Raw genomic sequence first — 26,779 nt, forward strand, 5'->3', positions numbered from 1 at the left:
TGAATAATACCACTTCTAAAGTTTTTTTCCTACTGTATTGTAATTACCTGAAGGAATCTTGGGCGCAGGATCTCAGTAAAGTCCGAGAACGAATGACAAAGTTTATTGACGACACTATGAGAGAAACTGCTGAACCTTTCCTCTTTGTTGATGAGGTGAGATAATGGTACTTTGTAGTAGTTCTCATAGACTTCTTTCACAGAATTTTCACTGGGTGGCAAGACCCCTAGACCCCTCTTGCTGCATTGCTGGATTTCTTTTATTCTCATATGGTAAAATTGTTTAAATTCAGTCTGTCTCTTTGTATCGTAGTTCCTTGCTTACCTTTTTGCAAAAGAAAACAGTATTTGGGATGAGAAATATGATTCAATAGAAGTGCAGGATATGAATAATCCTTTGTCCCACTACTGGATTTCTTCCTCTCATAACACGTAAGTTACCAAAAGTCACGTTGTTTTTCCCTGTTCAAATAAATGTAGCACATGTGAGAGAGACAGTAAATTATGCCAGAAATGTGCTGTGTGGACGTGTAAAACCTTCCTACAGTGTGGTATAAATGTCGCAAATGGAGTTTCTGGGACTCCTTTTTCCCCTTCTCATAAGATCTTAGAGGTTTTGAGATACAACTCAGCTCAGCTGCCAGAAAATCCAAGTCCTATTACAAAAATAAAAAGAAGTATTGAGTTGAAACTGTTCTGAAAGCCTCTCTGCTTTCAGAAATTTAAGTTACTGAAAGGGCTTCCATTCTTTCCAAGCACCAGTAGCCTCACTGAGCTCATGTCAGAATTCATTAATTGTACAAAGTCTGTGATGATGAGTTTGAACTGTCTTCAAATGAAGGGGGTTTGCTCACGTAGGATTGTAGTGGAAAAAAAGGTGCAAAGGGAGGGAGGAGAGATAAATAAAATAATGCAGGGTATGCAATAAAGTGGATATGGATATGGCATACAGGTGTATTTTGAAGTATAAGGTGTGATATCACTCTAAATACCTTCCACATCCCTCCCACATGCTTATGCCTGAGCATGATGAGGTTTAAGCGTGTTTCAAAGCTCATGGTTTGCTCTCTAGAAGGATGTCAGAGTTGTCTGCTGTTTAGATTGAGCCTTTAGCCTCCTATAATTTGGTCCATTCAAAAACCTGATAGCATCACGTTGAGCAAAATCTGGTTCTTCCATCAGAAGTATAAAAAAAACCCAAACCAAACCAACAACAACAAAAAATCAGGATACATTCTCTATGACAGGAGGCAAAATATCACTGAGTGAGTGAGAATTGGTTGAAACTGACTCCCTGCTTTTTTTACCATTTTCTTTTACTCCTTAGATACCTGACAGGAGATCAGCTTCGCAGTGAATCCTCTACAGAAGCTTACATCAGGTGCCTCAGAATGGGATGTCGATGTATTGAGTGTGAGTAAAGAGCTTGTGGAGTGGTTTATAATATGTTGTCTGCACAAGTAATTTCCTCTGTTTACCAAGAAAGAAAAAAGAACTGAAATCAAGAACTGTTTGTTTTCTGAATTTGAAGTTAGTCATATAAAAAACACTGATTCCTTAAATTGTTTTGCTTATGTCTCACCAATGCCTCATTCACTTCCTCTGATTCTTGTTCTCAGGCAGTTTTAAGATAGTCTTCCTAAATCTCCTCACTTTACAAAAAAATTCAATCTTGAATCTATATGAAAGCTCAGGATTTAAGCTGGAGTACTTGTGTAGCATAGATAGATAGTTTATTTAGCTGCATGGTAATACAGACAAGCCTAAGGCACAGAGATTTTTGTGATGTGGTGTCTTTTGTCATCCTGTTTAATTTGCTTGTAAATCAGGTGATGTCTTGGTGCATTTGTTCTCCATCGATTGTGTATGTGTCTTCAGCTCTGTGCTTGTGTTCCTTATTGAGAATTTTCACTTTAATTTCATGTTGTTCATTTGATTAATGCAAAATATATCTCATATTAGAGTTTCAGGGTTAAAATCAACAAAAGACAGAAGCTCTCAACTTGTCACTTGTTGGAGTGTCTTTATCCCTGGAAAATTACTGTAAACTAGTAGATCGACACTATAGTTGCCTGAATCTCTTACTTCCAGATTCCCACATAATATTGCTTGGGGAAACATTTTGTAGTGTATTTTATTTGTCTTGCTCTTACTTAAGTAAACTCAGTTTCCTCTGTGAGAGATAGAAATTCATCTGATAGACTATTTTATTAGAACAATAAGGTCTATGAATCAGTATGAACACTGGAGTTTTTATGTATCCTTTTTACTAGAGTCATTTAAAGAACTACTTGCTTTCTTATTTTTTCCACTGCTTGTCTTTCCTAGTGGATTGCTGGGATGGTCCTGATGGGAAACCCATCATTTACCATGGATGGACACGGACAACAAAGATCAAATTTGATGACGTAGTGCAGGCAATCAAAGACCATGCCTTTGTTACATCTGAGTAAGCTTGATTTTCCTTCAGCCTGTTTTCATATGCTTAGACCTTTCTGAACATAATTTCTCTGCAACCTAGAGAAAAAAGTAATCAGAGATTGGATTCCAGTAGTCTTCATTATTGCCACTTCTGGGTCTTTAATAGATGCAGTTTTGAGGAAAAGTCCCAGTGCATAATGATTTATTGCTAAGGAAGATAGCGAGTACCCTAAAGTGGTTTCCAGCTCCTTGTTTGGGTCTTTTTTTATTAAGTTGAAAGTGAAACTTCAAATGCTTAATAGTATGTCTTAATTCTTTTTCAAAAATTAACAAAATAGTACAATTGACAAATAATATGTCTGTCAGGTGGTGTTTGTGTTGTAGGGGAGGTCTTAGCTGAAAAGATACAAAACTCATAGCATGTCTCCTGAATTGGTAACATGGGTTTAGATCTGCATCTCTGCCCTTCTGTGACTTGTACTGAGACGTTCTTAACATGAAAAATATTACCCAGTACCCGGGAAAGAAATCAAGCTGTCAGTGTCCTGTTTTTCCATGTTACCACTTGGACACAGAGAGGCAGTATTTTCCCATGTGGATCACAGGAACACTGTGTTAGTGACAACCATAATATGCATTATGGTTTCAGACTCTTCTCATAGTCCATGTGAAGGAAAACAGACACGATTTTGAGGAGAGGAGAAACAAATTTTCACATAATGGTACTTTAGCAGTGCAACTGTGCCCAAAGAGCTTGAAGGGAATCTTTGTCCTTGCAGATATTCAAATCTCTGCTGGATAAAGTTCTAAACAACCTGATCTAACCTAGGAATTGGGCCTTCCCAAAGAAGGGGTTTGGGTTAGATGGACCTTCACAGGTCCCTTCCAACCCGGGCATCTCTGTGATTGTGCATCTGTTATTACTTGTTGTGTCTATATCTTCCTTTTGTCTTCTTGTTTCCTTTAAATATTTTCTGTCCTCTGGGGGCTGAGGGAGGGTGTTGTCTTCCTTGCCTTGCCAGCCATAACAAAAAGAAATTGTCTTCATTCACCTTGGTTTTGTCCACCGAAGATACCCAGTCATTCTGTCAATTGAAGAGCACTGCAGTGTGGAGCAGCAGCGACACATGGCCAAAGTGTTCAAGGAGGTGTTTGGTGATCAGCTTTTGATGAAGCCTGTTGAAGCCAGTGCAGATCAGCTCCCATCACCAACCCAGCTGAAAGAAAAAATCATCATCAAGGTAGGCTTTCTTTGTGTGCTGGGAGATAAAATAGGAGAACAAGAGCAGGACCAGAAATACTGTTCCTGACTTCACAGATTACTTTCAAGAAACCCCTTGCTTGAAGTGTTTACTGGTTACATTTGACAGTAATGTACAGTGTTCTGTAAAACTCTGTATTAAAGTGCTTGCTCTTGGTTTTCTTTGCAGTAAGTGTTGGCAGTTCAAGTGCCAGATCAAACGTCAGCTCTTTTCTAAAGGTCTTCCAGCTCCTGAAATGTCACTCTAAATTTCAACAAGGGTTCACTGCTGCAGATGTTCACCACAGAGATTTTACACCATGTAGCATAAAAATGACAGAAGTATGTTCTTGAATAGAAAGATAGATCTATATGACTATTTTTCAAGACTGCCTTTCATTCAAGTGAAACCCAAAGCTCTTGTGGCTGCACACTGAGGTTGTGAGGATTTCACAAATTGATGAGTGTTTGCTAACTCAGTGTGATTTAAATACACAGTTTAGTGAGTCACTTGTGAAACGAAGAGGCACTGCTCTGAGAAGGCAGTCCCCGTTAGTGTCCTACCTTGTGGGCAGGGCAGGTGCCCACATCAGCTCTGTTGTGCAACAACAACATAACCAAAAGAAGACTGAAACTGTGGTAGAACTTTTCAAATGGCAACATTTGGTGAAGAATCTCAGGGCTGCTCATGATCTCTGTAGTAAAACAATAATTGCTTTTGTCCATGCTTCTGTTTTCTTGCTCTTGTAACAGTATTGTATCCTGTGTATTAAATATCTGAATGGAAGAAATAAGGGTATTGAATGTAAGATTGGAAATAATAGAACCCCACTATAAGGTGCAAAAGTTCTGTGCTTAAGTTTTTGGGTTTTTTTTTTGTCCTCCCCAGACTGTCTGTTGTTTCCATGCAGAGCAGAGAGGGAACTTGCATAGGCACATGATTAGTAACATGACAGATCTGGTTTAAAGGGAATTACAAACTATTATGAGTGTGCACAAGAGAACATCCATATCACTCTGTGCTGTCTAAAAGAGCATTGACGAGTCTTTAAATAGATCAGCACCTGCCAGTGACCTGGTTGTGTTGTTTGGCTTTTGTTTGGAAAATGTTGTCAGTAAACAGTCAGAGGCAACACCTACTTCTCTGGCCTGTGAGATTTTTCAGATAGGTCTATCAAACTGAAATCAGCCACGAGTAGGCTGTGTGAACTGAAGGTGGTTTAGGTCTGATGTGAGGCGATTAATCCCATAATTAACTGCAGTTAAGTAATTGATATTGCCTGTGGCCCCTTGAGACACTTTTGTGAACCCTCTAAGGAAAGTAGAACTTGACTCCTTTTTTCATAAAGGATTTCCCCTTGTACTCATTTTTGTCATAAAAGAGTGAATTCCTCATTCATTTTAATTCCTTATCTTTTCCTTTTGATTTTTGTTCCTTATGTGCTGCTTTCTGCAGAAGGATTGCTGTTTATCCTTGTTTCTTGGTATGTGTCACTTCATGTTTTCTGTTCTCTAATGAATGATGAGATCTTATCAAACTACTTGTTTCTTCACTGCTTCAATGATACCTCTACTAGTTTTTTCTAACCTTTATTATGGGATCTAAATTTTAAAGAAAGAAGTTCCAACCCTGTTTTTCCCTTGTAGAACAGCTGCTGTTATGATAATGACAGAAGGTGGCTGTGCAATGGAGGGAGATACTTCCAGTAACACTGAGTGTGCTGAAATATTATGACCAATTTTATGTGGTTCTCTCTGAGTGTATGTAAGTTGGTTTCTTTCTTGTTTTTAAGCACAAAAAACTGGGGCCAAAGGGAGATATTGATGTGAACTTGGAAGAAAAGAAAGAAGAAAAGAAGCAACAAGGAGAACTTTATATGTGGGACACAATAGAACAGGTATTGTTTCTATGACATCTGCTGCAGGTTGTTACTCAGTTAGTTCTGTAATACTGAAAACTGACATAAATTTTCTTAATATTTGTATAAGTAATATTGTCAGTTGAACAGGTGTGGATGATGGGAAGAAGGTATTTTTTTTGTTGTTGCACCCTGTTTTGAGATTGTGGTTGAGAGTGGTTAGTGAGTTTCCCTCTGTTAATTGTTTTAATATCTCCCAACTTTCAGAAATGGACTCGGCACTACTGTGCTATTGCTGATGAAAAGCTTTCATTCAGTGATGATATAGAACAGAATGCTGATGAAGATTCATCCAAGGTGATGGCTGTGTTTTATTGTTTAAGCATGTTCTTTTTATTATCTCAGATTCTTTCAATGTCTACAGATGTGTGTTTTTTATGCCAATGAAATTGTACAGGTTCCATATCAGATAACAAGTGTGGAAATAAAAGAACTAAAAAAGGGTCTTTGACAAAGTCAACTCTAGTTAACCTTATTTTTAATAAAATAACTTTTTCCCTTGGTTAATTGAGGACTTGCAAAGAGGAGTACAAGGACAATGAAATGTAACTTCAATGCTTATATGCTAGCGCTGATGTGTGCACTAAGTCTTTTAAATTTACTGCTATTCTCAAACTAAGCAGAATGAACTAATGTGTATTGTGTTGCTAATGTGTTACTTGGCTGTTGTGGATGGTAAAGCAGGGTAACAAAAAGGTGATTGGCTGGAGAGTTCAGGCCTATGAAGAGTTGAAACACTGAAATAGTAAATTGTTATATATCACCAATAACAAGTACTTAGTTTCAAAGTCATTAAATTAGAAATGCGCTTTAAAAAATTCTTATTTTCTGGTCTAGGAGGTGAAACGCACTGAACTGCACTTAAAAGAGAAATGGTTCCACGGGAAAATGAAAGGGGGGAGAACAACTGCTGAGAAACTGCTCCAGGAATATTGTGCTGAAATGGGTGGCAAGGATGGGACATTCCTGGTTAGGGAAAGTGAAGCTTTCCCTGATGATTACACCTTGTCATTCTGGTATGGTCATTGTCATACAAATTTAATGGGGGATTTATTTATTTTATGGCATTGCACAAAAATGTGTGCATTTTTCAAATATGCATTTATACATTTACAGTTGAGAAGAAGTAGGAATAGCACTAGAATGTTGTTGATAGGATTGGGGAAGACTACTTTCTAAAAACCTTCAGTATAGCATTGTGCATTTTGGCAAGGTTGTCAGGGCAGGAATGACCAGTTTGATTCCTCCCCCTCAACTTTTCTAGTGTTCTGGCAGGATACAGGATTTGTTATTTCCTCAGTGAGTGGGCCAAAATTAGATATTTTAATTTAGGGATAAATTGCTGGTTTCTACACTGAAAAGGTAGTCTCACGAGTTAGTCTTTGTTAGCAGAGATTGATCTTTTCAGTGTAAGGATTTTTCTAAAGGAAAATAATAAAGAATTTTCAGGGGACTTTTTCTTTGTGGTTTTTTTTTTTTTTTTTTTGTTTGTATTTTTTTTTGGGGGGGTGTTTTTTGGTTTGGTTTGGTTCTTGTTTTTCGTTTGGTTTTTGTTTGTTTGTTTGTTTTTGGTTTTTGTTTTTTTGTTTGTTTAATTGTGTTTTTTTTGGTTGTTTTTGGTAGTCTGAGTTTGGTGTTTTCTTTTTTCTTCTGGTCGGGACATTATGAGGAATAGCCTCAGATGGATTTCTGAATCAGAGAGCTGTCAGAGCAAATTTTACAGAATAACTTATGCCAGATTTTAAACTACTGTCAGTTGAAAATTATTTTTTTTGGTCCTGTAACCTCCCATGTCAGAATTTTTGTTAGTTGTTACTTTGGCTGTTTTACGAGATGACACAGATTTCTTGCCTCTTCACAAGCTCTCCAAGTAGTTGACCAGGAATGGGTGGGGAAATGCTTTGAAAGAAGAAAATCTGTTACAAACCCTGCATTTCCCTTATGGCCCCTCTACCCCTTCAGGAGGTCAGGCAGAGTCCAGCACTGCCGGATCCGTTCCACCAGTGATGGGGACACTGTGAAATACTACCTGACAGACAACCTCACCTTTGACAGCATCTATGATCTCATCCAACACTACAAGGAGGCCCACCTGCGATGTGCTGAGTTTGAGCTGCGCTTGACCGATGCTGTGCCTAACTCCAGCCCTCACGAGACCAAAGCGTACGTAGAGCAGAAGACAAGCACTGCTGTCATGTCAGTGCCCTTGCCTTGCTTTAGGTGGGCGTGGATTTCTGCAGAGAAAATCCCCTGGATTCAGGAGCACGCTTCAGTGTTGCTTGTCTGTGGAAGCTGGGGGATAGGCATCCTGAAAGATGCTGAGTGAGAACACTGACTTTGTGAGAACCTGGTACAGCAAAGAGTGGTCACTGAGAAAGCAATTTCCTAGCAGCAGCTGGCAGATCAGTGAGAGCTGTAATGCTGTGGAAATGTGCCAGTTCTTCCTTTGTCTGTGCAGTGTTTTACAACACCCAGCGGGTTGGGTTAGATATTTAGTAGCTGGCTGTGGTTTGGACACTAAGTGGTCATGGTCTGTGCCATCTGGAAGCTCTGTTACTGGGGCAGTGAGCCCAAACAGCTACGTTTGCCTAATCCCACCCACCACCTCACCCTGTCAGAGCTGGTTAGGCTGACTTCACCCCGTGTGATAGGAACTAAGCATGGTGTTTATTTCCAGCTGGTATTTGTCTGCCATAGATCCTGGGCAGAGCTTATTCTTGTTTTTTGGCAGAACACTGTAATCACTGCCCTTTGTTCTGTTTTCTTTGCAGTGGGCAAAAGTAAATCTCCTTTGCATATAAAATGCTAATCTGTGACTTTAAATTTCTTTTTTTTGCCCCCCTGGGATCTGGGAGTCACTGGCCACCCACACATAACTTTGGAAGTCAGTGAGAGGGGAAGGAGAATTTAAAGGTTAGAATTTCCTGCCTTTCTGCAGAAGCTGGAGCTACACCACCAGTATAGTGGCCACAGCTTCACTGAAGGCACTTTGGAGCCAAGACAGCTCCATCCCTATGGTGAAAGATAAAATCAAGCTCTGAATAAAAATTCAAATCCCTGGTGTCTTTCTTTTGTCTGTGTTTAGGCTTTATCTTAAATCTACTGTGTCAAAATGTAATAAGTACTGAAAACCGAATGGCAGACTAAAAGCAGGATGCAGTTCCTTTGTTTCAGGAACAAATGCAGATTTATGTTTTATGATTTCAGACACACAAGGTGTTCTGATATATTTGTGATGCCTTCATCCAAAATAAACTGCTGTCTTACAATGTTTTGTAATAAACTGCTGTCACAGGCGCCAAGATGGGGAAAATCTAATGCATAATTTTTCTTAGAACGTTTGAGACTCTGTTGTTAATAATGCTGTCTGTTATTCTCCATAAATGACATTTGACAAGCCTTGTAATACCTTGCCTGTTCTGGTTTTTGACTGTTGCAGTTGGTACTATAACAACTTGAGTCGAGGTGAGGCAGAAGACATGCTCATGCGAATTCCTCGGGATGGAGCCTTTCTCATTAGAAAGAGAGATGAACCTGATTCTTTTGCCATGACTTTCAGGTAAGAAAAGACAGATAGGATTACCTTACCTAGCAGCCCAACAATATTCTGGTTTTTCTTATTTAAAAAATAATGGTTTTTTAGAGTCATGCTATTCTTGCTTTCAAACTATGAATAATTACTGTGGTTGATTTGTGCAGCAGGCCCATGTATGAGAGTGTGTGCAAGAATTGATTTGTGACTGGCCTAAACGTTTATGCTTTTATAAAGATTGTTTGAGCACCAGCTGTCCCTTTCTTCGCATACAGAACTATGGATGGCCCTTCTTTCATTCCCTGACACTCCTTGATAACGGGTGTTATTTTGAAGTTTCCTTCCGTGCAGATTCATCAATTATTCTATGTCCCTATCACCTAGAAATCCTGACCTGTCATATAACTGAAATGTCAAAGTGAAATTGTTGGCTCTTCTTGCCAGGGAAAATAGTTTTGAATAGTTTTGTGATTCTTGTAAAAACATTAATGAAATATATAGAATTGGAGTGTTTTCCATCGTGCCTTCAGAGAAAATTGTGTTTCTCTGAAAATGTGTAATTTAGCAACATGTAAAGTTGCTTACTTACATGCCTTGTTTGTTGAAGATGTCCAAAATTCCCCAGTCTCCTGTGTACTTTGGGTTGAAGTTTTCTGCTGTTACCAAGGTGGATATTAAAGTAACTGGAGCTGCAGCATCTCAATAAAACCATTTCAAAGCAGCATCTTGAAAAGGGTGTAGGGGTCTTTTTGGGTGGGATGGTTGTCAATGGATGGTTTTACTGCATTTATCAATGCAAGCACAAACCTTGTATTTGAGCACAAGAGATTTTTTTTCTTTAATAATTGATTTCTGTAGATACCAAAATGGTTATAATAATCATAATAATTGAATAAAAGAGACTTTGTTAGAGGGAGAAATCATTTCACATGATGAAGGTGCACAAAGCAGCTTTGGTCCAGTTCAGAGCCCTGGTGCTCTCCCTGCAAACACCGACACCTCTTGAGCTGTGCCCTTGTTCCGCAGAGCGGAGGGGAAGGTGAAGCACTTCCGAATCCAGCAGGAGGGGCAGCACTTTGTGCTGGGAACCTCGGCCTACTTTGAGAGCTTGGTGGAGCTGGTGACGTACTATGAGAAGCACCCGCTGTACAGGAAGATGAAGCTGCGCTACCCCGTGACGGAGGAGCTGCTGGAGCGCTACAGCACGGTACTGGGATACTGGGATGGACTGGGGCGCTGGGCTGGGCTCTGCCTCTGGTACAGGATCTCTGGGGGAGGTTAGGCAGGTCACTTTCTGTGAAACTGAGATGCCTATACTGACTTCTTTCACAAAAGTGCGAAGGACAGCTTCATCTTTGATTACAGGCCAACTTTTGCCTTCCCCATGATTTGATTAGAGAAGCCCCACTGTGTACTGGGAGTTGTTGCCCTACTAAAATGAGTTTTTGATAATAGCCTTGCCTACCGTTGGCCCTGTCTTCTATTGCTGAAGTGGGCAGTGATTCTTAAAATGGTCATGCAGATGCCATTTGCTAAGTGCTTCAGAAAAAATGAAATATTCTGCTGTACCTCTCACTCTGGACATTTCAGGGACAGTATCCTACTGCCTTCTGTGGTAAAAGGTACTTCTGAAGGCTGACTATTTGAGATAAGCATGAGGAAATCTCCCCAAGAGACTTATCTCTGGCTGTCGACTAAACTAGGAGCCTGGATAATTGGCTGAGGATAAAGGTCTACTATCTGGATGGATGTGTTTCATTTTGAGGGAGATTTGCTTTGGAAAGCCTGAGGTGCTGTCTTTACTTTTCAAGTATATGTCTTTTAGAAGCTGCAGGAAACTACATCTGGCAGGTCTGAAGAAATCAAAACCTGGGGATTTTGTTTTTTTCTGGGGAGACTAAAAGGGACTAAAAAGATTTTAGACCTCAGGATTTTTATAATATTGCCTACAGCAAAGGTTCTGTATCTTAGGACTGGGTTCAAATGGAATCACAAGGAGAGAATAAAATGAAAATATGACTCTGTATATTGTTTAGAGTTCTTATCTAATAGTGAAACCAATACTGGTACAAAAGTACTGTAACATGGAGATCATAAGGGCAGGTATTTCTTTTCTGGTTGCACACAGAAGAGTAATCACAATCAAAAAACCTTTTGACTGAGTAAGTGATACCTTTATGAGGTATTGCTGTTCATTAAACTGAGGCATCAACTGATTAAATAACAAACTCATCTTCAGTTATGTTCAACTATAGAAGTGAGCAAAACAGAGGTGTCTGGCTTCTCTTCTGCTGGGCTATGTGCTATCAAAAAGGTGGTTTCAGAAATGATGGTTCTATAAACATGAAGTACTTTTATAATTTTTGATTCCTGAAACTTGATTATTTTTTTCTTTCTTGTTTTTAGGAAAAAGATATTAATTCACTCTATGAAGTCAGGATGTATGTGGAACCTAGTGAAATCACCCCCACAGTGGTATGCTTAAAGAGAGATATTCACACTTACTGTAGACTTCTGAAAATTAGACTTACTGGTTTCCTGTTAGCAGTAATAAAAAGAACTGAAAGCATCAGGCTGCTTGATCTATGGGGGACTGGACAGCAGAAATTTAAAGGGTGTGACTTTTTTCTAGCCTCTCTTCAGAATTTGTACCCACCTATTTTCTTGTACAAATCCTGTTCATTTAGACTCACTTGGGCTCATTTGGGCACTTTTTGCTCTTGGGTCTGTGGAGGTGATTTGGTTTGGTGGGCTCCCAAATTAAATACCTGTGAGAGGGTTCAATTTGAGAAGGCCACATCTTCATGGAAAGAAAGTACAACATGATCATTTCTGTGCCTGTGGGTGTCTGTACACACTCGTTCCATTAGCAAGCATGTTCTGCATGCACAAATAAGTGCAGGCTTTATTCATGTGCTTTCTATAAAAATCTGGTGCCTTTGGTGTATTAATGAGTTATTAGAGTTTTTATTCTTTTAAGAGATAGATACCATTTTAAAAACAAGTGTCACAGCAAACACTGCTTATCTGGAGTTCTTGCTAGTGCCTACCTATTTGTAAATTCTCAAGAAAATCACCTGCTTGTAAATTTTGTGACTAATTCTTTTTAGTCTTTTTGGCCAGTGAATTTGCATTGCTGCTGAAGCATTTGTGTAGTAGTAAATTCAAGATAAAGGTTTAGCTCATCCTGCTAAAACTGCGTGTCTTCCTAAAGGAAGTGTGACCAGCAGGATAGCTGATGTGGTTTTGAAGTGGAGGTTTTGTAGGCACCTAAGCCTGAGAACTCCAAATGCTTATGAACATGTGTTATAAAAATAGAGGATTTATATTTCACCTTGTGTTTTTTTGGTTTTTTTTTAAATTTTTGTTTTCTACCATAATTGTATTGCAGCACCCAAAAAAGAAATTTTTTTTATTTTTACTTCTTTTCCAAGATGATAGTTGAAGAATACCAAAGTAGCATCACTTGCTTCCACCAATAGATGTCACTCTGGAACTTCAGTATTTTGTTTTCTAAGATTCATAACCACAACAAAAAATAATCCAATCCTCCCTATTTTTTTTTTAAGATTGCATTATTGATTATTTTATGACCTGTCCCCCCAGATGACCCCTTTGCTCTGTTTCTCTTAAAGCCTCAGAGAACAGTGAAAGCCTTGTATGACTACAGAGCCAAAAGGAGTGATGAATTGAGCTTCTCTCGAGGAGCTTTAATTCATAATGTCACAAAGGAAACTGGAGGCTGGTAAGGACAAAGATTTCTCTTGGGAGAACTTCTGGTGACTTACTAGATGGAGGAAAAAATGAACTTTGAGTAGTAGTTTTTAAAAACTGCCTGTTGTCTGATTGCTGCTTATTAACTGTGCCCTTATAAATCTAAATGCCTGTGTATTAAAAAAAAAAACCCCAAACACAAAATCCCCTCATCTTCAATTCTCCTTTAATGTCTTTTTCATTTTTCTATCCCGCAGCAATAACCTCAGCCTGCAGAACCTTCATAGCCTGGTATATCCAGTATTTTTCCCATACTATCCAGTATTTTCCCATAATATCCAGTATTTTTCCCATCTATCCTTCCTGGACATGTGTGTGTTCTGGGAAGTCATGCATCTCTTATCATTGCAATCATTGCTCTGCTTCTGTCCTTGCTCTGCTAAGAATTTCTCAGGAATCAAACCCACCTTTTTTAGTGCTCTGTACAGTCTCCTTTCATAACAGGTTTTCTTTTTTAGCTGGCTTGTAAATTGCTTGGAAAGCTTGGGAATCTAATGTTTCCCTGTAGTTTCTACAGGGTAATCAACCACATAATAGTATTTTTAGTACTGGAGGGGGAAAAAGCCTCTTAAGTCATTAATTGCAGTTTACAGTAACTGTAATTCCTCTGAAATCATCTGTTACTACAGTTAATGATCACTTTGTTAGAGCTTTTAGCTACTTCATCATTTATATTTTGGTGATAGCCAGCTAGACAATCTAGTGTGGGGTATTAATGACCAATTTCTCGGGGATTATTGCTTCATTAATGGCCTGTTGAAGCTCTTTAACTATTTTTTTTTTTTTTCATTCTGTCTACTTTTCTGTTTAAATTCAGGTGGAAGGGGGATTATGGAGAAAAAGTCCAACATTATTTTCCATCTAATTATGTTGAAGATCTGTCATCTGATAGCTCTGCTGAGCTTGAAAATCAGGTGAGGGTTACGGTTTGAACACTACATTTCCTTGGCTATCTGCTGGAAGTGGAAGTCTGGTTCATACATTCACAGCTCTGTGTGCTGTGTTTGAGAGAGCACAGAATAGAGGAATGAATGCATTTTTCATTGTTCCCTGCTGCTGAATATTTTTTTCAGGGCATCCCATGCTGAAAGCTATTTAAGGAGATAGAATATCATGAGTTGGAAGGGACCCCTAGGTATCTGTGATTCTATGATAGCTGAATTGGTGAGGTTTTAGGAGATTCTGGTTGTTTCCTGCTCATAAAAATCATAAACAGTTTAGATTTTTCATAGTTTGGCTAAACAATAACATGCCTGAAACTTAACTAGTTTTCCTTTATAGTCACTGTCTTAATATTTGCAAATAAGAAAATTATATGTCCAAACACACCTTACTTGTCATTTTACTCTTCATTATAGAGTTTTTATGCATAGCTAACCCAATCCTGTTTGTCAAAAGAATCTAAAAAATATGGTCCCGTGTCTTGGACAAAGAGCTCTTGAACAAAAGAAAACAGAACTCCACAGTAATAAGTTTTGACATTTTTGAATTTTAAAAATAAAACGTTGAATTCTTTTGTTCTTCTGAAGCACTTCCAATGATTTTCCAGAAGTCTTTGTAGAAAACCACAAGTATTACATTTCCTGCCCCCTGGTTACTGTAACCTTAAGCAGACTTGAAAAATGAACAGTTGTGTCAGGACAGAAGCTACTACAAAGTAATCTTGTTTTGACTGCTCTCACTGAAGAGATCCTCGTGTGTTTTTTAGATATGAAAACAGGATTTTAAACACAGGCTTTCAAACACAGGCTTTCAAACATCATAGTGGGCATGCTTTCAGTAAAGCTGAGATTAGATTTAATGGTGCACATTTATTATTTGTTAATGTCCTGTGCATGTTCACTCAAGAGATTTAGGGTCAGATTTAACTCATGTTTTTCAGATCATTGAGGACAACCCACTGGGCTCTCTGTGTCGTGGCATTCTGGTGCTCAATACGTACAACGTTGGTATGTATTTTCTGGTGCTTATATATGGACACCCGACCTTTCTCTTTTGAGTAGACTCTGTTATGTTTATCAGGAGGGATTTTAAAAAGACCAAATCAAGCCCCCCAAACACCTACTTGTATTAATATAGCCAGCACAACTAATATGTTGAAACTTCCTAACAGTATCTGCTGCAATAAATCAACAATGGCAGCTTAGAAAAAGAGCTGTTGAATTTCAGTATAAATTTCTTGCTATGGTTTTACCTAATAGTGAAAATGCCACAAGGAAAACACAAAAAGCCTTTTGTCTTCATTCTGGAACCTAAGAATCCAGAGGATCCATGTGTTGAGTTTGCAACTGATAAAGTAGAAGAACTCTTTGAATGGTACCAAAGTATCCGTGAGATCACTTGGAAAACAGCAGAAGAGGTATTGCTACAAATTTATCTGTTGTTGTTTTAAATAATGTACTGCTATAAATTTACAATAGATTTTGTCTTTAGCTGCCCTCTAGTGCTAAATGTTGCTCTCACATGGTCCTTGACCCTCTCGCATAGTGCTGTTGTCTGTTTATTTTATTGATGCTGTGATTCTTGTTCCATAACCTCTCTGGGGAATGGTAGGTGAATTAGCATTTTACATAAATTGATGTTAACAGGAGTTTTCCAGCAGAGTACTGTCTGTGATGCACCCTGCCCCTCAGTGAAGTGTGCTTGCTAGGCCAGAGTGGATACCACTGCAATTTTACAGCTGGTCACACTGGTTCATCCCAGTGTTAAGCAGCAGAAGCTCCGATATCAGACTGTTCTTTTCAGAGCTGTGAATCCACCAGTGAGAATGTGTGAAATCTGAGCTGCCATTCTCTAAACTCTATCCTCTTTGCTAACTATTTTCCAGTGAATGCAGTGGCACTGATAGAGAATCATTTGGCTAATACTTTGTTTGTAACTAATAACCACATTCTGGGTTTCCCTGTTCTTCAGTAGTAGTATTTCCAAAAACTTGCCTAAAAATTGAAGGATTCTGCCTAAATTTAACTTCTATGTCCCTCTACTGCCACTTCAGGACTTGCTTTTCCTGCTCTGATGTACTAAATTACCTCCCTGTAATCCTTTCTAGTATTTAAGAAGTCTCTGACTTGCAAAAAGTCCTTACTTTGGCTGTTCTTAAGGATACTCTTTTTTTTATATTGCTTTTATTCACCTTTTATTGTTAAGTGGGTGATATGGTTGATGGAAAATGTGTTTCAGTATCACGTTGGCTCATGCTGTTTATCTGTCATATGGAATGGAAGTGCTCTGAGGGTTGTCCTGATCCTATTTATAGCAGACAAGTTGATGTCTCAAGCAGAGGACTGTAAATACAGCAAGGGGAGAAGCAACAGGAGCCGTTGACCTATTGTTGGGGGAGGAGAGATACAGTTCTTGTGCCAGGCTTTCATTTAGAAATAAAAATGAGAAAAAGAGAAACATGACCTAAAAGAAGTGTCTCCAAATTGAATGTTTTTTATGCTACAACAATGGCTCTTCAGGAGCCTGGCAGCTTTTTCTCTCTCTGTACAGTTGGAGAAGTATTAAACAGTCTGTGTTCAAAGATGCTTTAAAACTCATTTCTGTCACTTGGGAGGCCTTTCTCACAGCATGGCCTCTACAAAGTTCACATGATAGACTGACTGCAGCATGGGGAGGGGATGAAGATGAGGCAAGGCCCTTGTTGTCAGTACAGTTAACAGGCTGAATTTTGGGAAGGAAAAAGCACAGTGAGTTAAGACTCTGCTGCAATGTGATACCGGGGGATTTATTAGTGAGTTTGGTTTTGGGCAATGTCTGTTATGTACAAAAAATAAAACTAAGCTTCGTGTATCTTGTAATCTCTGCTCAGTACTGATACTTGCCATGCTCCCCGGGGTGGTTGTTCCTTGCCCTCCTGCTTGGTTATCACTAGAGGTTTCTGTCTAGAGAGGAGCTCATGCCACCTAAAAGTGATCTTTTGCTGCTTGGAGCTCTGGTTACTGTTGAGCAATGTCTGGGAACTGTGGTGGATCACTAAGTACAATGAGGTTTGTACAGCTTTTTCTGAAGGTTATTTCCAAGTCTAAAAACTGTATTCCTCTTTGTCTTTCTTAGACTTCAATGTATAATCCTGGGTTCAGTGAGATATTCTGGAAACTCACGGCTCCCTAGTTCTGATTTTCATTCCTTTTATGTTTGTCTTGTTGAGGGAATTCTTTTGGAAGGCTTCCTGATTGCTGCTGCTTCATGATCTTTTGTGCCAAAGCTAATCACTGTTCAGTATGGGACTCTTCTAACATGTTTTATTCTGTAGCTGCTTCTTATGCCTGAAAAGCCTCCAGCCCAAATGTCTCCACTCAGGACATGTCTTTCTGCTTTCAGCAGTTCCCAGTCTCTGCTGGCAGGGAACATTGCTCAGCTTCCACAGAGCAGGTGCTTGCAAACGTGGAAGTAGAGAGTGGGTTTAGTAGTGGGGATTTCAACAAGATTGCACATGATTTTCTTACAGAACATGATGGGTTTGGTGCACAAATAGAAAACAACATAAGAATGATGCACAGAGGGTTTGAATTTCACTGTTTGGGAGTTACTAACAGGACTTAAGTTCTGCCAAGGATTATAAATAGATACAGAGACACTTCACTACCCTTTGCATTTTTTCTGCATACATTTGCATTTATATGAGGTATAGGGTTAAGAATGTAACTAAAATTGAATTGAGTAGAGCCACATTAAAAGAAAAAAAAAATGTTGCCAGGATTCTGAGCAAGACTAATCAGGGAAGAACTGAAACCCTTGCTTGTAAAAACCCCAAACACCACCTTTCTCCCCACCAAAAACCCCCAAAAGTACATGCCCAGCTAAACCTCGCTGTTTGGTTATTGCCTGTTCTCTGACTTGGATCTGAAAGGCCATTGCATCTGTGCAAGTGTGTAAAGGATCAGGTAGGAATCTGGGCACCAGAGAAGGCATTCATTAGAGTGCACCCTGGAGCTACTGTGCCATAATACTCAGTGTGCCTATAATCTAAAACTTTGTTATGTTTTCCAGGAGAACAGGAGAAAATACTGGGAAAAGAATCAGTTAATTGCTATTGAATTATCTGATCTGGTAATCTACTGCAAGCCAACAAGCAAAACCAAGGACAATTTAGGTATTGCCTTTGATGTTACATTGGAATTTTACCCTTTCTACTATCTTTACAGATGTTAGTTGGGATTTTAGGTCTGAAGATAAAATCTATCCTACTGGAAAACAAAGTTCTGCCTCACCTAGGCAGTTTTCAATAGCACTTTGAAGCTGTACACCAGGGAACTTGGTGCTGTTCATCTATCACAAAAGAACTGTCACAAATTTTAATTAGTTAACTAGAGGCACCCTCTCAGATGTATATTCCATGGGGAAGCTCACTAGTTACATTTCAATTGACTTTTTTGAGACTAAAATCTCTGGCTGAACACTTGTGATTTGTTTGTAAAAAACCTTCATAAATAGGTTTACTGTGCATTTTTAAATTTTACTGTAAGAACATGTTTGCCAGGACTAAGCTGTTGGAATGATGTATGGCTTCATAATATAACTGGGCCTGTGTAAGTGCAGCTGTGGATTGTGACACTTAAATATGTACTTTTTATTCCAGTTTTTTGTCATTGCTGCTGGAGAAGCCAGCAAGCGTGCCCTTTTTCTTTAAGTTTCTTTGCAAATGTTTTTAATAAGCTGTCACTACATTTAAGACATTATAATTATAGTCATTGTTTGAGGCATTGGCTAACCCTGGCTCACCCTTTCTTCTCCCCATTTAAACCCAGGAAAAGATGTCTCATTTAAATATGTGTTATAGTGATCAGAAGTACATTATTAGCAATGAGATGAGAACATGACTACAGGCTCTTATCTGCCCTTCTGTAAAGCGTGTGGCAGGCAGGCAATTTTAACTTTCAGGCTTGATTTTCAACCAATTTGCCGTGTCTGCATGAAAACTGTGCCAATTATTGCATTAAAGGACAAGGCAAAACAAAGTAAAACAAAGTGTTGGTAAAAATACAGTATAAATGTCAACATCTTTCTTCCTTTGGTAACCACTGTTCTTCCTCCCATCCCTGTGTAGACAATCCTGATTTCAGAGAAATCCGTTCTTTTGTGGAAACCAAGGCAGAGAGCATTGTTAAGCAAAAGCCACTGGAGCTGTTGAAGTACAACCTGAAGGGTTTGACTCGCGTCTATCCCAAAGGACAGAGGGTTGACTCATCCAACTATGACCCGTTTCGCCTCTGGCTTTGTGGCTCCCAGATGGTGGCTCTGAACTTCCAAACTCCAGGTAATTTACTCTTTGAAAAAGGATCTAATGCATCTTCCATTTCACTATAAATGAGCCCTTTTCTGGCCCTTCTGCCCTTCTAATCACCGTCCTATTTATTTGGACTTCCTGCAAGAAAGGGTGTTTAATTTGCTTTTTAATGTGTGGGTTGCCATCCAAAGCTGGCCCCCAGAAACAGATCTCCAAAAGCCCTGTCTCTGAGCCTAACTGCCCCCAAACCCTGAAAGATTTATTTCACCTCGATCTCTTTGTGATAAGCAAGGAGAGATGTTTACGGTGAGTTTCAGGTGGATGAATGGTTGTGCAGCCACAGGGAAGGCTGTATTCCACTTCCTGGTGAGGGCCAGCTAGTTTGTGACACATTGATAGGAAACTAATTGGGGATAGAGATGGGGTTTTTTGGGATTAAAATTGGTGAGAAATGGCCTGTCAGATTCAGTTACTGAAGGAAGCAAGTCTCCCACCATTCCAGCTCTTTCCGGTAAAGTGCTGACCAGAAAGAATTGCAGAGAGGAGCTGTTAATCTGGTATTTCCTTAGCTTTATTCCAGGGGATCTTGTGTTGTGACTGTTTAACTCTCTCCCCAGATAAATACATGCAATTGAACCATGCCTTGTTTTCCTTGAATGGACACACTGGCTATGTGCTGCAGCCGGAGAGCATGAGAAATGAGGAGTATGACCCAATGCCAAATGACTCCAAGAGGAAATTGCAGATGATTATGACAGTGAGGGTAAATCTCTTTTGTAAATTATGCTTTTTTACAAGTCATAAATATCTATAAAACTAAAAATAAAGCTATTATGTTTCAGAGCAAGATCTGACAGATTGTCAAAATACTGTTTTTAAATGTCAGTGTGTGTGAGAATAAAAGTGACTTCACTGGTTCCTGAGAAGAAATACATGTCTTTATCATGCTAATGAAGAACGTGCTATAGGACTGAAACCACAATCCTGGGATGATTTTGTGTAATTTCTAATAAAAACATCAAATGAACTCACTTGAATTTCCAATCAAATGGGTTCTTAGTAGCAGGGTCCTACTGGAGATTGATTAGCAGCAGACTAACTAGTTTAGGGATTTTGAGTGTGAAAGAAAGATATTTGTAATGACATGTAGAAACTAAACAGAAAACCTAATAAACTGACCCTCACTTCATCATATTTAATCCACTATGACTTAATCTGAATGTCATTCTCATTTTTCTTCAAGAGATGAGTTTATCATTGGAAAGTTTTGCCATCTTGACTGGGTGCCAGACAGGGTTGGACTTGTTTCTGTTCTCAGTTGCTATGCAGTAAGACATGTCCTTTCAAAGTGTGTTTTCTGAGAAAGAGGAAACTCTTCACTACAGTTTAAAGATGAGGTAAACGGCCTGTGAATTCAAAGCAGAAATGTCTTGAAATGGGTATGTAATAAAGACAGAAGAAAGATAACAAAACTTGTGCTACAGGCCTGGCCTGGAGCTGCACACTGTGTGTAATGAATGTCAGCTACAGTGCCTTTTTTTTTCACAATGAAAATCATTGAGTTACCCAGACTATGGAAGGTGTTGTTATTGGTGGCACAGATAATACATGCAAACATATTCAAGAGAGAGAAAGTGTACTTTTCCATGTTCTGGATTTTTTCCGCCCTCTCGTTCTGTAGGCTACTTCTGTTCAGCAACAATGATTCCAAGTTTCCTTGGGAGGTGGTTATAATTTACAGTTGCTTTTGCAGGTTTTAGGTGCTCGTCATCTCCCTAAACTTGGTAGAAGCATCGCCTGTCCCTTTGTAGAGGTTGAGATTTGTGGGGCTGAATATGATAACAACAAATTCAAGACAACAGTTGTGAGTGAGTATCTGGGTTTCTGTGTTGCTGGGATATGGTTGTACTTCCAGGGTACTTAAACAACGTGAGCAGAGGATGAGCACTATAGGGGGAGTAAGTTAACTGTAACTCTGGACTGATGAGTCACAAAGTCTTGTTCTCTTGCTTATCTCGGGCCCTGTTAATTTGAGAAACTTCATTGTATATCAAATTTAGGAAAAACAGTACTGTTATAGTTTGGGGGAAAAAAGTCCCATTCTGTTATGTTGTTGCCCAAGCATAAGTTTTGTGTATTTGCATATTTTAAAGTATTACTGTCTTGAGAGTGCCTCCAACAGTGCTAGTCAGTTCCCAAAAGTCTGGCCCAAATGGGGAGTTACTACTGTGAGATCCAGACTGTGTTTATTTAAACTGAGGTTCTAAGACTGGCACTCCCTCGGAGACAGCTTGGGTGTATAGGGCTGTAAAACAGAGTAACTTGCAATGCATTAGAAGTCTGATCAAAGCTCAGTCCTGGGGAGTTCTGGATAAGTAATGTGTTTGTGTTTACATGAACTTAAAGAGTACTGAAATGGGACAATATTTCAGCCACTTCATATTTCACCATTTAGTATTTCTGGATGCAACAGTGTTCCTCTGGTGAAAAACAGGCTTTGGTTCTGATTATCCAAACCAGTGATACCAGTGGAAAATAAACACAGAGGCAGAAACAAAACGTGCATTGTGGCTCCTCAGTACTTCAGAGAAGATGATTATGATTTAAACTTTCTGTGGGAAGTGACTAAGACTTTAGAGAGCGAGCTTCCTGGTTGTGTCACATATAGCAAATCTTGGTGTTCTGTACATGACTACGAAAATTGGGCCAAGGTACATTAATCTTCCTAGTGCTTTTCCTGCTTTCTCTTGGATATGGAGCGTGAGGCTTATATGAGAAATTAATTAGCTTTCTTTTTTCTCTTTACAAATACATGTCCATGTACAAACACAAATAATAGCTTTTCTTCATGGATTTTCATCCCTGCCAAGTTTCCTCCTAGTTCTCCCACGAAGTAAACAAATACAAACTTTCTGAAGCAAGGTTACAACATAAGACAGATGGTAAATAGGATTTTTGGGCTTCTGTATGCCTAGAAAATGTCCTGGGATACATACCCATATGTGAATGAAGTGAAATTATTGCTTCATCCTGCAAATGTTTCCTTTTCATTGCAGATGACAATGGCCTTAATCCAACTTGGGCACCTTATGCAGAGCAAGTGAAATTTGAAATTTACGACCCAAATCTGGCGTTCCTGCGCTTTGTTGTTTATGAGGAGGATATGTTCAGTGATCCCAACTTCTTAGCACATGCCACTTTTCCCATCAAAGGAATCAAATCAGGTGAGATCAGTGGTTATAATGAGGTGCTGTTGAGCATTATTGTACTGTGCCAGACTCTGCTGCCAGGCTCCCTCCTGCCTCGATGAAGCTCCTTCCTCTGGCTTTAGTTTTCAAGAGCATGTGAAATCAGGTGTTTCTCAATTTTGCTAGTCTTGTCTTTTGCTTCTCTCCAACTGCCATAGCAGACCCTGCTCTCAGCAGAGGAGCATTTGAACACTGAAGAATGTTCACAGTGTGCACCATTTCTGTGAGTGCAAATTCCCCCTTGATGGACTCTAATTGCCCTTTGTTTTCATTCCCCCTGCCCCAGGTTTTAGGTCAGTTCCTCTCAAGAATGGCTACAGTGAAGACATAGAGCTGGCCTCGCTTCTGGTGCACTGTGAGATGCAACAAGTTCTGGTGAGGACCACTGGGGTTTGTTTTGTGGACTTAGTGTGTCTGTTATCAGTTCTTTATGGAAAGCAGGAACTGAGGATTCAGTTTTCTGTTCTGTGTCTGATGTGCTGTTGTCAGGCATTTCTTCTGCAGGTACTGGGGAAGAAAAATAGCACAAATTGAGTTACTCTCCCTCTGGGTGGACAGATTACACGGTTGTTAAAAGAAATAATGCACAAACAAAGCCTCATTACCTCCAATAGTTTTTGCTGTAACAGCATGGTTGTTGTCTTTCCTTGTTAACTGACTGATGCCATGCAAAGGTAGCTAAAATCAGCTTTGGCTTCATAGAATCATCTTTTTTTTAAAGGTCCTACATAAAAAAAGAAATCACCTCAGCAATAGAAGATAGTAATTTCTCTCACTATTTCATTAAAATAAACAACCCAACAAGGAGAAGACATATCTGGTTCTTAAATAACTGCTAATCTGCTTCTTTTAAGCCTCTCTAAACACCTACTTGAAGTAGTAGTATTTTAAAACACATAAGGGGAAAAAAAATGATGCATCCTTGCTCATGAATGCAGGCATTAAAGCAGCTGATCTGTGAACAGTGTTTGTTGGTGTTCCAAGGGTGCTGCTGTATCATGTTGATTTGAAGGATATTTCTCAGAGTCTTTCTCAATAATATATTATGCAATTTAAATATACTTGTGATATGATGAAAGTTCAAAGATGCTTCTGGGAAGTGGCTGTTTCAGGGTGCTTTCCAGCACCGTTCTGATTCAGAGAAAAAAAAAAGTTCAACTTCTTATTTGTAGTCTGTCAAATCATTCAAGCCCATGCTGCACTTCACACCAGTGTATATTATTTTTCTGATTGAAACATCAGCTTCTGTGAACTCTTAAGTCATTATGTCTCTGGAGGGATTTGTGCCTGCAGTTGCATACACTGAACTGGGAATTTCTGAATTCAGTCACACTGTTTTTCCCAAAGGAGTGGAAGCCTTTTTCAAACATGCTTTGTGGAGGTTTGTACAAAGCCACCTTATAAAACCTGATGTAAAAGGACAGCGTGTGCAATGACAGTGTTGAAAGCTGTAGTAGGTTCCTGTAGGTTCCTTCTGTGAGCCAGCCAGGGGTTCTGAGAGCAGGAGAGGACTAGAAGCTGAGCCCAGTGGTGTGTGTGTAAACAGGAGACCTATGTCCTTTCAAGATAATATTTAAATTGTTCATATTTCACGGACTCGAGTCTGATAGAGGAGGCCTGGGACACTGCTGGTTTAGGGCTTGCTGCCTTTGAGAAAATCGACAAAATCACCATTGCCTAATGCTGAGCATGGACATCACTTGTGGATGCATTGCAAATCCCTCCTGCTGTGGCTTGTCTTCAGGAACCCAGATCATTATTTGCCTGGGGCAGGAGCAGCTCTCAGTGTTGTTCACAGCAGCAGTCTGTCCCCCAATCTGTCAGCACTGACTCCTTTGACAGTAGCACATTTCACACTCTAGAAGCCCCTTCTGCTTGTTAAGCCAAATGAAGATGCAGCTCAGCTTGGTGTTTTTACAATGCCTGGTGTCTCTGGGTGGTAATGCAGTGGCAGGAGAAATTCCAAAAACTTCCTTTTGTTTGGCAGCCTGCAACAGACCCAGGCTCACTAAAGTTGTCAACTCTAGAACTTTTGCCAGATCATTCAAGAAGCATCAGAAAAGATCAAAGCTGCCTCTGTTTCTCTGCTTCCTTTTAAAAAGTGATGACCCTCCATAAAATGATACCATTTAATAACAGGCCTGTTTATATACAGAGCCCATCTGTGTGCTCTTGGAGATGAAATACAAAATTATGGCGAGGAATTACAGATGGCTGTGGAGTTTATTAGGAATAGTAAAGCAAAAATATTGTAGACATAAGCATGTACATTTGTGAATTATTATGTGGGGCCTTATGCAGTTCCTGTACAAGTTAAACAGGTTTTTTTGATACTGTAGAAATTGTACTGTACTGAGGTGGTTGTTATATTTATAAGCATGTCTTATTTGCTTGAAAATTGATTTACTTCCTTCAGAAAGTGTATGTATTTCTTCAGCTTTTTCTGACTACAGTCAGCCTTGATGGTGTATATGTTCTTGACTTAAAGATTGAAGTGGACATCCTTAAATGCAGTTTAAGCTGTACTTTTGTGGATACATTTATTTACAACAAGTAACAGTAGTATATATGCTTCTTGATGACTACACCTGCAAATTGGTAATTAACAATCTGCATTTCCTTTGTGATTTGGGAATACAAAGTTTCCTACCCCTTTACAAACAAAAATTAAATAAATTACTCTTAAAATATTAATCAGTAGCATATCACTGAGGTTGTTTCAGTTGCTCCAACCCATACCTGCGTAGGAATGTGTTTCAGGAGGAAAAAGAAGGTTTAGGAAAGGATCATGTTGCTGTAACTGAAATCCCTTGGGTGTGTTGCTAAGCTATCAATTTTCCTACATCTGGACTGAATGCAGAAAGAGGCATTCTTATTAGTATGCTGCCTTTCAAAATGTTTGGATTTATTACATTTATTGATTGCATGTCATTTCTTGTAGAAGGAGTATCTTGTTTTGCTGCTGATGTGAAAATTATGACTTCAGTCCCGCTAGTTCTATTCCCCACTAGTAACTTTATAAAGAGGCAGCTTTTGCATCCAGAGTTTTGAAGTATTAAAATAATTTGAAGTCCTAAAGGGAATCACGATGATTGTTTTATAGTTGTGGAATATTTTGAGACCTTCTACTGTGGGCCACAACTGAAATTCAGACTTACTCAGTTCCTCTACAAGTACTGAATTGCCGTAGTTACATAGAAATGCAGGATCTGTCTGTCTTTCTTGACTGTCTGAGTACTTGCTGCTGTTAGGGGTCCTATTTACCAGTCAGTATTTTGATCTTTAGTTTGTATTTTAATAGAAAATCCCCAGGATTGTCACCTTGTCACATGATACATAAATATGATGGAAGAGCCAAAAATGAAACATTTTAAAAATGTGTTTTTAATATTATTATAATCTGATAAGTCATCATGATACACTATTTTCTGTTCTCCCCTCAACAGACTGACATGCTCTATTAGGAAAAAATATTCTGATAGAAGTGTTTAGGTACACAGATTTTGTGACCTGTGCTAGAACATCCCTGATGCCCCTGTCAAGATGGTATGGCTGGACAGACTGTGGGGCTGAGGGGTTTTTTTCGTGCTTTCTAAGTTAGTTTGTTTCCAGAAACATTCCAGAAACATCCCATCAAACATTCTATGCAGCTATTAAAATGTGGTTAGGAAAACAAAATAATCCCCCAAACTCTGTTGATTCTGTGTCATTCTGGGAACGTGTTTTGCAAGTTACCTTGATTTCCAATATTCCTTTGAAGGAAAGTGAAGAAGAGCTTTATTCCTCATGTCGGCAACTTCGGAAGCGCCAGGAGGAGCTTAATAACCAGCTGTTCCTCTATGACAGCCACATGAACCTAAGGAATCCCAACAGGGATGCTATACTGAAAGAATTCAACGTGAATGAGCACAAACTACAGATATATCAAGAGACTTGCAACCGCAGGTGGGTTGATGATCATTCTCCCTTCCAAGGCAGCTCTGTCTAGACAGGATTTATGGTAAGGAAACCTCAAATATATCAAAAGGAGCATCTAAAGTGCTGTGAGGGTAGAATGAGCTCATCTGAAACAAGGAAGGGCTGCAGAGAAGCCAGGCTGGGCCTCAAGCCACTAGAGGCCAGCAGAAGCTGTGGAATGTGTGCTCAGTGACATCTCAGTTGCAGTGATCACAGTGACACTTGTAATCCTGTGAGATTTTATATCCCTCTCTTCTGCTTTCTGGGAGGAAAGCCTGGAAGTATACACAGACAAATAAATAAACCTCTTCATTCTTGCTGTGCTATCAGAGTTATGTCCCTGGAAATGTCATGCACATATGAAATATGTGGGAACAGATACACAAACCACAAAAGATAAAGCCAGTATTGAATTGTAACAGCACAGCATTGTCAGTTCAGTGTCAGTACATTATCCAGA

At 39.2% G+C, this 26,779-nt stretch overlaps 1 protein-coding gene across 1 annotated transcript in view; it reads left to right on the forward strand.

Moving 5' to 3' along the window:
• PLCG2 (phospholipase C gamma 2) overlaps window positions 1-26,779 on the forward strand; it is a gene marked incomplete at its 5' end in the record, with an annotated part of 50,716 nt that overhangs the window by 23,514 nt on the left and 423 nt on the right. The window contains 23 exons of the mRNA XM_082290249.1: window positions 54-155; window positions 313-431; window positions 1,327-1,412; window positions 2,328-2,448; window positions 3,493-3,661; window positions 5,454-5,558; window positions 5,787-5,876; window positions 6,417-6,595; window positions 7,542-7,742; window positions 9,019-9,138; window positions 10,138-10,318; window positions 11,518-11,586; window positions 12,747-12,856; window positions 13,703-13,799; window positions 14,768-14,834; window positions 15,087-15,244; window positions 17,878-17,980; window positions 18,935-19,144; window positions 19,732-19,877; window positions 20,868-20,982; window positions 22,171-22,338; window positions 22,649-22,737; window positions 26,123-26,307. Coding sequence (XP_082146375.1) covers window positions 54-155; window positions 313-431; window positions 1,327-1,412; window positions 2,328-2,448; window positions 3,493-3,661; window positions 5,454-5,558; window positions 5,787-5,876; window positions 6,417-6,595; window positions 7,542-7,742; window positions 9,019-9,138; window positions 10,138-10,318; window positions 11,518-11,586; window positions 12,747-12,856; window positions 13,703-13,799; window positions 14,768-14,834; window positions 15,087-15,244; window positions 17,878-17,980; window positions 18,935-19,144; window positions 19,732-19,877; window positions 20,868-20,982; window positions 22,171-22,338; window positions 22,649-22,737; window positions 26,123-26,307 — 2,990 coding nt within the window. The remainder of the gene's footprint in view (window positions 1-53; window positions 156-312; window positions 432-1,326; window positions 1,413-2,327; window positions 2,449-3,492; window positions 3,662-5,453; window positions 5,559-5,786; window positions 5,877-6,416; window positions 6,596-7,541; window positions 7,743-9,018; window positions 9,139-10,137; window positions 10,319-11,517; window positions 11,587-12,746; window positions 12,857-13,702; window positions 13,800-14,767; window positions 14,835-15,086; window positions 15,245-17,877; window positions 17,981-18,934; window positions 19,145-19,731; window positions 19,878-20,867; window positions 20,983-22,170; window positions 22,339-22,648; window positions 22,738-26,122; window positions 26,308-26,779) is intronic.

Source organism: Coloeus monedula, assembly GCF_965178545.1.
Source record: "Coloeus monedula genome assembly, chromosome: 13".
NCBI lineage: Eukaryota > Metazoa > Chordata > Aves > Passeriformes > Corvidae > Coloeus > Coloeus monedula.